This window comes from Octopus sinensis, linkage group LG6, assembly GCF_006345805.1.
Source record: "Octopus sinensis linkage group LG6, ASM634580v1, whole genome shotgun sequence".
NCBI classification, from domain to species: Eukaryota; Metazoa; Mollusca; class Cephalopoda; order Octopoda; family Octopodidae; genus Octopus; species Octopus sinensis.
In genome coordinates, this window is record NC_043002.1 from 73746234 (window position 1) to 73758992 (window position 12759).

Genomic DNA, 12759 nt, shown 5'->3' on the forward strand with positions numbered 1-12759 from the left:
AATCCCCTTAATTTCTTGTTTAATGTCCAAGAGCAAATAGCATCTGTAGGTGTTATCTTTTCCCCAGAGATAAAAAGGAGCAAATGAAAGTTGTTATAAAAGTCAAAACAAAAAAAGAAATATTCATGTCCTATATCACAAATAATTCAAACATAATACAGGACAAATACTGCTTCCTCACTCCCTTGATACAACAATATTAAGGAAGGGCAACAAAATAATTATTTTAAAGAAAACTAAACAAAATGTTTACAAAACCATACCCTGACAAAATGCTACAGAAGACTCAATATCGTTCCAAGAAATATGGTATAAATGAATAAAATAGCTACAGTAGGTTATTGCAAATAAGAGTACAGACTAATAATGTGCCTAGTGCAAGATAATGTATAACTTTACCGATACCGAATATTGTTAGATGGAGGTAGTTTAAAAGCCAGGCATTCACAAAGAAAAGATGTATATAAAACAGCCAATAGATTCTGGTTATATATGTGTGTCAGCCTGTTTTGGACCAAGTTAAATGAAAATCATAGAGCTGTAAAGGAAAAACATGATTTCCTTCTCATTGAGTCAGCAATCTCAGCATATTTAAAGACAAACAGAAGTGTGAGCACAGATACATTGCTGTTTCCTGTTGAGATTATGACAAGTTTTAGATGAGCTAAATGTAGAAAAGTTGATCTAATAAGCATAACAAAAGTGAAACTAAATGATTTTGGCATATCTACATTGAATTAACATGTGGTTGTAAGTGCAGAATGTTTTATTAATAGAGTTGGTTTTTATTCCATATTCTTTAATTTTTTTTTATTCTCTGATTTTGCAACTGGGATAGAAAATCTAGTGTGATTCATAAAATGAACTGCAAGAGATTTACAGACAGTAAAACAAATAATAAACAGAAAACAAAAATAAGAGAAGATTTCTATAACAAACAGGAATAGTTTGTCATTTGTAACATGCATATCAATCTTCCAAATTTCATTCATGTTCTCCTCTACTGAACTGCTCAAAGAACAATGCCAATTCAGGAAAAAGAACATTCTTAATGTCAAGCAAGTCACTGATTATTAAAACTGCTTCTTAATATCAGAAGAAAGGGAATATTGGAACTATTTTCACTAAATTTAAGGATATTTATCACCATTCCTTTATAATAAATGTTAAACTCATTGCAGGTTCTGACATTATCCAAAAACTTAATTTTACAGGCACATGCCAAAGCAGACTTTCTCCAAAATTCATAATATATCAAAAAACAATGGGTGTGTGTGTATATATATATATATATATATATATATATATATATATATATACATATATATATTTCATTTGTAATGTGGCATTAAATGTTTGACATTGTTGCACCACACAGTATTGAAAGAAATTATCTAGTATTAATTAATGTCTTACACTGCATGTAGACCTGTATTTGCTGCACGACAAGACAAATATTGAATGATATTAAATGCTGCAAAAGTTTGTAACAATAACCATTTCTAAACCAGAAAAATGAGAAGAGTTACTCATTATAACATCTTACACTCTCTATTCTGATTGTATTTTTTCTCTTTCTTTTTACCATAAATTGAAGATCGTTTTGAATATCTTGTTTAAATATCCTTTAAACAGTGAAATATATAATAAAACAAAAACCCAGTTACTTTATCTTTTAATTCCATATTAATAAAAAATTAAAATATAAAGCATTTAATCAATGTTATGTATTTAAAAAAAAGGCATATATATTATTATATATATATAAAATGAGATTTTCCTCAGGAATTATTCACTGCATCAAATAAGATAATGTTTGTTACTTTCTGAAATATAAACCGTATTTCAAGAATTATTAAAAAAATTTTTTAGGAACCTCTAATGTGAAATAGCTAAAATGTTACACCAACCTTCATGTCAAAAAGTAGAATTTCTAAAATTTCAAGGGGAAGGAATAATTTTATACCAGTTCATTAGCTATCAACAAATACAAAATGTATGAAAAAAAAATCTCTACAGTGTATTGAAATATTGAATGTCAAAATCAAATTAAAAATTGATGGAAAATAGATGAATGAAATGTTAGTAAATATCTCTTAAACATTTAAGATGAATTAGATCCTAAAACAGAAATGTCTCACCTTGATGTGCGTTATTTTAAACTAAATGGCACTTCAATCTCTTGCTCATAAACTCAAATCTCTTGCTTCAAAACATTAGCTTCAATGAGAATTAATAAGCATAAATTATTTGGATGCTAAGTAGATTTTGTGCAACAAAAAATTATCATTCTCACTGTCATCCTTATTAAGTAAATAAAGACAAATAAAAATTCACAATCCACTTATAAATACAAAGTTAATTTGAGATCTCTCAGTGCATGAAAATTGCAAGCAATGTCACAGATCGAGAATCAGAAATTTCTTTATTTCTTTTTTCTTTTCCTTTGGCAATGAATTTGAATAAAAAAGAAAATTGAAGCAAAAGATACAATAAAATCTTCTAAAAGTACATAAAGGGATATGGCTGTAAACCTTCAGAAATTACTTAACATCAGCATGTATCAAGTTTTTTTTTATGTGTTTTGGTTTTTTAAAATTTTGGTAGGACAGAAGAGAGGAGTAAATAGAGAGATCTTTGGAGAAGAGAAAGAAACAGTCAGATTATCACAGATACAGGAATTCTTAATGATATTTTTAAGATGAAGAAATTAAAACATACAATTGTTACAGGCATATTTACTGCCACAAACCTTTGCGATAACGTGATTTTTAATTTTTTTTTTTTTTTTACTAAAAGGCAAGAGGCTAACATTTAGGAAAATTTTGTCTAAACAGTCACAACGAATATTCATATTTGCCAGTCTCATTCAAGTTTTCAGTTAACAAGGCAGCAGGGTAACTGAGACTAATGTTCTAAGGATGGCAGTCAATACAAGGACGGCTAGTTAGTAATTTGAGTTTAAGAAACACCAGAAGCCATGCCAAAGAGGCAGTAATTGGCTGTGTCTTTTTTCTTTTTTTTCTTTTTTTTTTTGCTTTGTTTTGAACATAAAAGTAGCAGAAACTTTTGTTAGTATTATCAGTGAAGAATAAAAGGAAAATCTGCATTAAAAAAAAAACAAAAAAAATTGATGATCATTAATTTCGAGCCCAAATAGAAAGTGTATTATCCAACCGATATCTGTATTAAATTATAGTAGTAAGCAACAAAGTTAATAAGAAGGTATTAAGTCTGCTGCTATTAGTTCAAATGAAGCCATTTCTAAAGCAGCTATATATATATATATATATATATATATATATATATATATATATATATATATATATATATATATATATATATATATATATATATATATATATATATGTATATATATATATGTGTGTGTGTGTGAAATTTGAAATAAATAAATTAATCAATCAACAAATTTCTTCACATCTGATAAAGAAAAGTGGAATAAGAAAATATTTTATATCAATTTACTTAATAATATTTATATACATCTCTTTTGTCATGGTTACTACATCAATTAACAAATCTAATTTCAATGAATTGTGATTTATGGTAATATCCATAAGACTTATAATATTCTTGAGAAAATGGAAGGAGATGCATGTGAGAGAGAAAGATAGATTTTTAACTGAAAATAATCTTGATTTTGATGGGTAGTTATTTTTCCTTTCAATTTATTGCTGCACAGAAGAAAATATGATTAAACAAGCCATAAAAAGTGGACTTCATTATTTTTCTATCATTCATAACACTGGTAGTACAAATTATTCTTTGTACTACTGAATACAGAAGAACCTATTATAAAGCAAACTAAATCCTCTAAAACATAGAATTTTGACAATAATTATAAACTCGTTTTTTTCTTTCCTACTTTTCTATTAACGGAGATAGACATTTTGCTTATTTTCATAATACAAAAATCTAGCCTGTGTGTGTGTGCCTGTGTGTAAGTATTTATATAAATCTATGTGTGGAGAATATAGGTGTGTAACTCATCATGCTCTAAGTGTGTCTTCTACAAATATGTCACAAAATGTTTGAAAATATAAGATAACTCTAGTTTAATGCATGAAATTATAATTACTAATAGTATGTAGATATGCATATATATATATATGTAACAATGCATAAATTTTAAATCAAAATTTAAATTATAGGATAAATATTGGATTTTACTGATATATTCTTTCACATTAAACAGGACAAAGATAAACTGATGCTGGACACAAACTGAACATTTCTGGTGCAGAAAATTATCAGTTAAAATACAATGACACATATAATAAATAAAAGGTCTCCGAAAAGTTCCAGAAAATGTTTCAAAGAATTACTAAAAAAAAATAGAATAAAATGGTCAAACCTGTTATAGCATATCTATGGGATCTAACCAAAACATAGTGAAGTATATTAGTGACCAATTGGAGGCAAAGTTCAATTTAGTATCAGTTTGAAAATGCCTAAAGTGAAGACAGACAAGAGTGACTGTAATCAAGTAATGAAGCATATCCGAATTTTCTCAATTAGTACATTGTAATGATTTGTGATTTCCCAGCATTGAGAATGATGAGCTAAGCTAATATTTCAGGTGAAAACAACTGATGAATCTAGACTTCTAACTGAGTAAGTAAATACAAATGAATGAAAAATGAAGTTAGAAAAAAAAAAGGAAAAAAGAAAGAAAGAAATTTCTCCTCTTTGTCAAAATGAGTATTTTGATATATAAATAGTTTTTGCTAAACTAAGCACAAAATGGACATTTGGACAGCTAATACAAGAAAACCAATGCAGTATAGACAAATGTTGCTATAGTTCACTGCTTGCAGATACTTTCTTAATTTGCATCAATTGCTATTAGTTGTTGAGCAATACTGGTCTAATATTACACAGTTTCTTGTCTGTTATATCATTGAAGTACAGAGCTAAACATTTTGATTGTTATTTGGTTAATAATACTTAAAGAAATCATAGATAAATGGATTTTTAAAAAAGAAAAACAGTTGTCAATTTACATCAACCATTAAGGCTTGTGTTGGTAGAATTATTTCTCACAATATACAACTTTTTTTTTGGAAGCTTTACACACAAGAGAGAATTTATCTCAAGTAAATAATATAATAATAATAATAATAATAATAATAATAATAATAATAATAATAATAACAATAATAATAATAATAATGTTAACAATTCCCTATTAAGTAACTAAACATTATTTAATGTGACTTTTTTTTAAACATTTGGCTTGTTGAATGGCTTCCAGACGAATGATATTGATAAAATATATAAATATTAGCAAGTGAGTGTTTGATAAAAATATATATGTATATATATATACCACCTACCAGTACATTATATATTGCAAAGAAAATATTGTATCGATATACATGAGAGTTTGTGAATACACACACATACATACACACACAATTTATATATGTAATGCAAAAATTAACCTACAAGCTATTAGGACAATGATAACCAATATTCCAGTATCTTCACAAGAACCAGTTACTCTGGAGCTAATAAATGAGGAACAGACTAATTTTAAGCATTACAAAATTATAATAATAATAATAATAAATTAAAAATCAAAATATCAAAGACTTGGCTTTTTTTCTCCAAACTTGCAAGGTCATTCTTCTTTAATTGAAACAAAAACTAAAATTTTAGTTATTTGCTGAAGATCAATAAATAGCAGCAAGACATTTACTAACACATCAAGAAAATATTGCCTAATACTAAATATTACCAATAGGAGAGACCAATATGGAAGATCAATAGCTGCTAACTAACAGTAGAAAGAAAACCAAAATCAATGACCACTTCTGTGACTTGGACTACTATGTTACTGACTACTAACAAGATACTGTCCAGTTTGACAAAAAGAAAAAAGTTGAAAATTAAAAACATAAGTATTTACATACACACAATTAGTACATAAAACAGGAATATCTGCTAACAAGGTACTAACATATTAAGAAAGAATGGTCAATGGACATTAAAACAGATTGGTCAATAAATCAATGAGCACCAACAAAACATTGGCTAGTACAAAATCAAAGATCAATGACCATAAAGAATACATTGACCATTAACCTCAATGAGCACCAACAAAACATTGACCAGTACAGACAACAATAATAATGACTATAATACATTGGCCAATAACATCAATGAGCACCAACAGAAAACATCGCCCTGTAGAGAAAACAAATATCACTGACCACTGAAAAGACACTGACCAGTAAAAAAAAAAAATACTACCAATAAGTCTACTACATTGGCCAATGCAATAAAGTATAGATCTGTACAGAAAATAAATATTAAATATTAATAATAATAAATACAATGTCAACCAGTTCAGAAAATCAAATATAGATAAAAATAAAATAGAATGAAATAATACTTTGTTTTGTTTTTTCGTTTCATTTTGTTTTTTTTAACACTATTTATATATATAATTTACAGTATTAGAATATTGATCAAACCAAAGTAAATGAAAATGAAAATATTAAGTATAGGAATAATCTGTCAAAATAGTGAGATGGCAAAATTAAATCAGCTAACTGCAAACTAATGATGCAATAACAACTATCACTGCATTAGTTGATTCATATCAAATGAACAATAATAAACATTTAAATATATCAACATTTCTGAACTTTAAAAAAAAATTGAGATGAAATTTTTAAAAAAATGAAAATCTTGTCTAGATGATTACTTCCTCATACTTGAATTAATATACCCACCCAGTTTTATTTATTTTTAAGTTTTTTTTTTTTGCTCTCATAGTTTGATAAAAAATATCAGAAATGCCCAACTGCTTTTTACTGCCACTAAAATCAAGGAATTATCATAGTTTACTGAAAATACCTCTTAGAGGTCACACACTAGAAATATCCCACATTTTGGTATGCTGGTTAAATTAATAACAGACAACTCAGTGGGATTGTTAATTATTATTATCATTATTAATATTATAATTTGGTTTTAATTTTGCAAGAGGGAAGGATTTACAGAAGGATTCAATTAAAGAACATTAAAAACCAAAATGAAAAAAATAATAATAATAAATGTATACATGCTGGCAGTGGTGAATATAACAAATACTAGTAGTAATGAAAGTGACTGAGAACAAAACTTATGAAGAAAATAGATATATGTTACACCCCCTATGATAAAGAAATGATTAAAAAGAGTTTAAAGCAATGGATATCACCATAATGGAATGATAGAAAAAAAAATTTATTACAAAAATTATATACACACACATATTTGTATATATATATGTCTGTGTGTTTATATATATTTATATATATATATATATATATACACACACTGAGATACATACACACATATATATATACATGCATACATATATATATATACACATATGAGTGGAATTGAAAAAAAAACTAATAAAAATGTATGATAGATTGGATAAAAAAAATGTATGGATGAACCCAATGATAAGGTAGCAGGTAGTTCTTCAAGATGAATATACACAACCATAGCTTAACTAAACCCAAACAGCCCAAAATATATGAAAGATTAAATTAGTTATGAATATTTTGTAAGACTAAAATGCTTTTAGGAATGTTCTGAAAGTTTACTTGAATTTTTAATAGGTATTATTATAGGGATCAATTTGTAGATTTTTACAGTTAAGTTTACTATACTTCCCATAAATTATTCAAGTGTATGTGTGTGATTGTGTGTATCTGCATGCTTTTTGTGAGTGAGTGTGTGTGTACATGTGAGTATGTGCGTACATGTGAGTGTGTGTGAGACTCAAAAATGAATAAAGTACTTCAGATGAAATGATTTTAACAAAATGAAAAGCATTTTCATTCCTTGCAGCTTGCTTGTTGGTTTGCTTTGCACTGGTGAAGTTATCTTCATGTGTTTTTTTTTTGTTTTTTATATTTTCATTAATGTCTCTTAAAGATTAAAAAGATATTTCAGGTTCTATGTTATTTCAATTACTTAAAAAAAAAATGTGAATATTAAAATTAAGGTGATTTATAAATTTAAACAAATAAAGACAATAACAGTTATATCTGTTGTCTTTTTTTTTCCTCCACAGATAATGTTTGTGGAAAAAAGAGTTAATAGAAACAAAGATACTCAACAGCACTGTGTAAGGGGGAGAGGATTGCACAAAAGAATATTTTAATCACCCAAGTGCATACATATACACACACATACATTCATACATGCACACAGACACAAAATGGATTTTAGTGGTTAGCAAACCAAGATTATTACAAACAGAGGTTCTAAGTATGATGATAATCATCCAGTCAATTTCTGAAATTTCAGAAAATAAAAGAACATTTTCAACTGAACGGAAAGTATTTCAGGCAAGATAGCAGTGGTATGAAGAATATGTCCAACCTGTATCCAATCAGCAGTTTACATACTACTGTTTGTTGAGCCATTCTATTGTGAGATATAAAATTTAGGGCTGTCATTTATAGCCCATGAGTATTCATTAACTGCTACACACTCATTCTATGGTTAAAATAGAGGGTATAAAAGAATTAACCAAGATAAATTAAATTTAGATAAGAATTGATAGGAATATGGGAGATGAATGTAATATGCACACATGCAAAATACATCTTGTGTGCGTGTGTGCATAGACATGCACTCAAAATTCCTATAATTACATACAGAGAATATTTTGTAATCAAACAAAAATATACAAAACACGTCATAAAAAGTTCATTCAACAACTTAAAAGCAACAATTTACTTTATGGGCTTAGCAGTGTTTTTTTTTAAAGTTTAATTTTAGATTTATTATTCAGTTATTTAAAAACTTTTTCAAATGAATTTCAGAATTTTTAAGTTAAAAAGCCTTCTAAATATTTACCTAAGGATTTAAGAGATCTTGGAGGGGAAGTGACTACTATATATAGTAAAGCAGATTTTCACCAGTGTATACCACGACTAGAAATCAGGTACTTTGGAGCAAGTGAATAAATATATAGTCCTTCAAAGACTGACTAAAAGTTGGCGTGTAGCAGTCAGATGTCAGCTGATAAGTGAGTGAGCAAGCTAAGGGACTGGGAGAGCCTTTTCATCAATATCTGGACAGACCATAGATAACCCATAATACTGGCCATAGTTTCTACATGCTGATGTATCACAAAGTAGCTTCATCACTACTGCTGTTGCTGCTTTTTGTGTGTGTCAGTCCCATCCTGGATATCGCTATGATGAAGAGAAGAGACTTGCTTTCCAAGCTGCCATTAAGCACCAACAAGGACAACCATCACCAGCAGCAGCAGAAGTCAGAATAAGAGAAACTGACAAATAGTCTGCTACTGGTTAAAAATGGGGACCAAAAACTATTTTCACAAATAATGAGGAGTTTCTTGACCAGTCAGTAACCTAAAAATTGATGTTGGCATTGTTTTCATGTGAATCTGAAAATAAAGAGAAAAATCAAAATTGAAAGGAATTGTAGGAAACATTACTATCAATAAAAGAAAAAAAATTGTATATGATATAAAACTCTGTTGTTTAATAAAAATTAGGAAGGTAAAGAAAGCCATTAAACTATGTAAGTTGGAGAAAACTATATTTAATATTTCACCTTAAACAAATCTAATCTTGAACAAGAAAATTTAAAAGGAAAGTTAACTGCTAAATAACACCAAGATATGTTCATAAACACACTGTATGACAAGGCTGTGTGGTTTGTGATATTGAAGACTACACAATAAGTTGTTGATAACTAAGAATCATTATATTATTAGGTAGCTGCAAATGCCTAATAAGTATTGCCACTTCCATACATATATTTACTATCAAAGGTTTCAATAGAGACTCTAAATTTTACATTTTAACAGCTATTGACAGGTATTTTAAAAGTAAAGTTGCTGGTCATGTCCCCTACATTTATGGATGATCAGATGGTGGTACTGTCTATATAAAATTTGCTACATTCAATGCTCATCCATAAGTATCAAGGCATTCGTCTGCATTCCATTTGAGCAGACTGCCATTGTGAACGTTCTGTCAGTATCAGAGGTCAATATTTTTAATAAAAAATTTTGAATTTAACTTTTAAGAGAAGGTCCTTCTCTTTGTATAGTAGACCTAATCATCAATTTCCAAAACGTAGACCACTGAAGCAGTGGTAATATATTTATTACAGAAACAATACTTATTACAACCTGTAGCACTAGATCAGAATTGTCTTGAGATTTGATTATCAACAGTTTATTGCACAATTTCAATATTGCTCTCCTTGTATACTTTCCATACATATCTGTGTATGTCTCAACAGTTTTAGTGTCATTTTAAAGGTTTACTTCCCATTTCAATTTTTTTCAATACAAAGTTTATATGTTTTGAAATATTAATATAATTTTCTCCAACTTTGCACCTTTGTTAAGTAGCTTTTATTACACCTTATTTCTGTTAGTGGGTAAAAAACAATGGTTTTTTTACCCACTAAATTAAAATATACCAAAAATGAACAAATTCTGATGATATGCATTAGAAATTATAAAATAATTAACAAATACCGTATGATTAGGGTCACACTTAGAACAACAACAGCAATACACACGCGCGCGCGCACACACACACACACACACACACACACACACACACACACACACACACACACACACACACACACACACACACACTCTCTAGAGGGAATTGTGAACTTGTAGAAAGATATAGAAAAACAGGTTATATTTAGGCAAAATATAAAACAGACTGTCTCAAATAAAATTACAACTGGAAAGGTTACAGAACCAAGGACTATTCTACATAATAAATGTCACTAATATGGATTGACAATATAACACCTCTTATTTATCTTTATCATTTATCATCAGGATATGGAATCATAGTTGCTATGTTTCTGGTAAAACACTTTGGAAAGAAGTATTATGCCTTTATATGTTGAATTACTGAATTACTATAGGCAGTGAGTTTATTATGAAGCTGAAAGCATAAGATGGCATCAGACGAATTCAAGTCATTCTAATTCTTGAGGTCTGAAAATAGGAGTCTTGGACTGAATGCCAATAGGGGGAAATGTAAGAAATAAAAAAAAAAAAGGGAAAACTTGTAGAGTAAATAAATAAGGCAAATGCAATATACTTACTTCCCCAACAGAATTGGCCAACAATGCAACAATTTTCTCATGTTGTACTGCAACAACACTTTGATTATTGATCTCAATTATTCTGTGACCCACACGAACACCACCTCGCTCTGCAATTCCACCACGCAGGAGGCTGCAAATCTACAGTAAGGTAGATCAAACATAAATCTTTAAGACATTCTGTACAAAATTAAGGTGGAAATTTGATAAAAATTTAAAGCAAAAGAAAGAAAGAAAAAAAACAAACAAATCCTATCACACACACTCTAGAGGGAATTATGAACTTGTAGAAAGATACAGAAAAACAGGTTATATTTAGGCAAAATATATAATAACAGGTTATATTTAGGCAAAGTATATAACTCATTTTCAGAATCAATAAAATAAACTCCAGTGATATCCTGAGGTTTAGACACTTAACTAAACTGCTACCCTTCACCAAAAATATATTTAGTGTAAAGAAATCATTATTACCATTATTATAAATGTTAACACACAACTTACTGTACTAATATAAATGCACAAGCACAAATAGAAAATAATTCGCATCTCTAAGCAATGTCAATTTTAGTTATTGAAATCTACAACTTCAAAAAGAAGATCAATGCTTCTTATCTTTTCCATCAGAAAAATATATTTTACTATCTGTAGCTTTGTAATAAATGACACTACAATCTAAGACTGTCCTTCTTTTGTTATATGTATCATTGCCTTATCAGATTTCAAACCAACTCATCCAAGTACTCCATTATATTATGTCTATGTTTATAGCACCCAACAAGTCTTATGATCTTTTTATTTAAATACATTTACTTCATAAGACGCCAATGATGATGATGATGATGATATTGCAAAGATAAATTTGTTTTGTTTCGCCATACTATTTGCTTATTTATTTTTTATGTAAAGATTAGTTGGATAGTTCTGTAAATCTAGATGTATGCATGAAATATTAGATCAGGTGCTTCAACCTCGAAATAAGTGTGGCACCTATTTTCTTTAGGTGCGTAGACCAATACAACAAATATTCCATGTGTAAGGATTAGACTTATGGGTTAATAATCCAGTACTATTTCTAAAGAAAGTCAACAATTTCAAATTCCACTGATAGCAATAACAGCATATAGTGCTACTGCATATAATCAACATTATCTTCTTTAACACTATTAACACTTATTAAAATAAGATAAAACTACCACCATTTTCATTTTTACTTAACTAGGTTTATAATTAGAAAGTAACTCCAGTAAGCAGAGCTTAGTTTACAAATGATTGATTATTATCTTTGACTCAATGTCTAAGTACAATTTTTAATCTGTTCTTCCATGCTAATATGAATGTACGAATAAGACATGGGCTTCACATGCGGTATTGCAAGTTACTCATGAAGAAGGATAGTAGTTCTAAATAAGAAACAAAACAAAGAAAGAAAGTGGACTCTTCAGCCCAGTTCACATCGGACAGCCTCCTTGTCCAACCCATGCCAACATGGAAAAACAGACACAAAAATGATGAAGAATATTAGCAAAATATGTGAATTGAAATGGCAATAACCAGAAATCTCCAGTGCTCATTTTCAATTTTTTTGTGTTTTAAAGAGTGAGCAAGATTAAA

General features: G+C 28.6%; 1 protein-coding gene across 21 annotated transcripts in view; it reads right to left on the reverse strand.

Moving 5' to 3' along the window:
• Positions 1–7877: 7877 nt before the first annotated feature.
• The window catches only part of LOC115212775 (amyloid-beta A4 precursor protein-binding family A member 2), a 248648-nt gene continuing 243766 nt past the window's right edge, over positions 7878–12759 (reverse strand). For all 21 annotated transcript variants that reach the window (XM_036504010.1, XM_036504018.1, XM_036504015.1 and 18 more), the window contains 2 exons: positions 11146–11286; positions 7878–9445 (listed from right to left, as the gene is read on the reverse strand). In XM_036504010.1, coding sequence (XP_036359903.1) covers positions 9374–9445; positions 11146–11286 — 213 coding nt within the window. In that variant the 3' untranslated portion in view covers positions 7878–9373. The remainder of the gene's footprint in view (positions 9446–11145; positions 11287–12759) is intronic.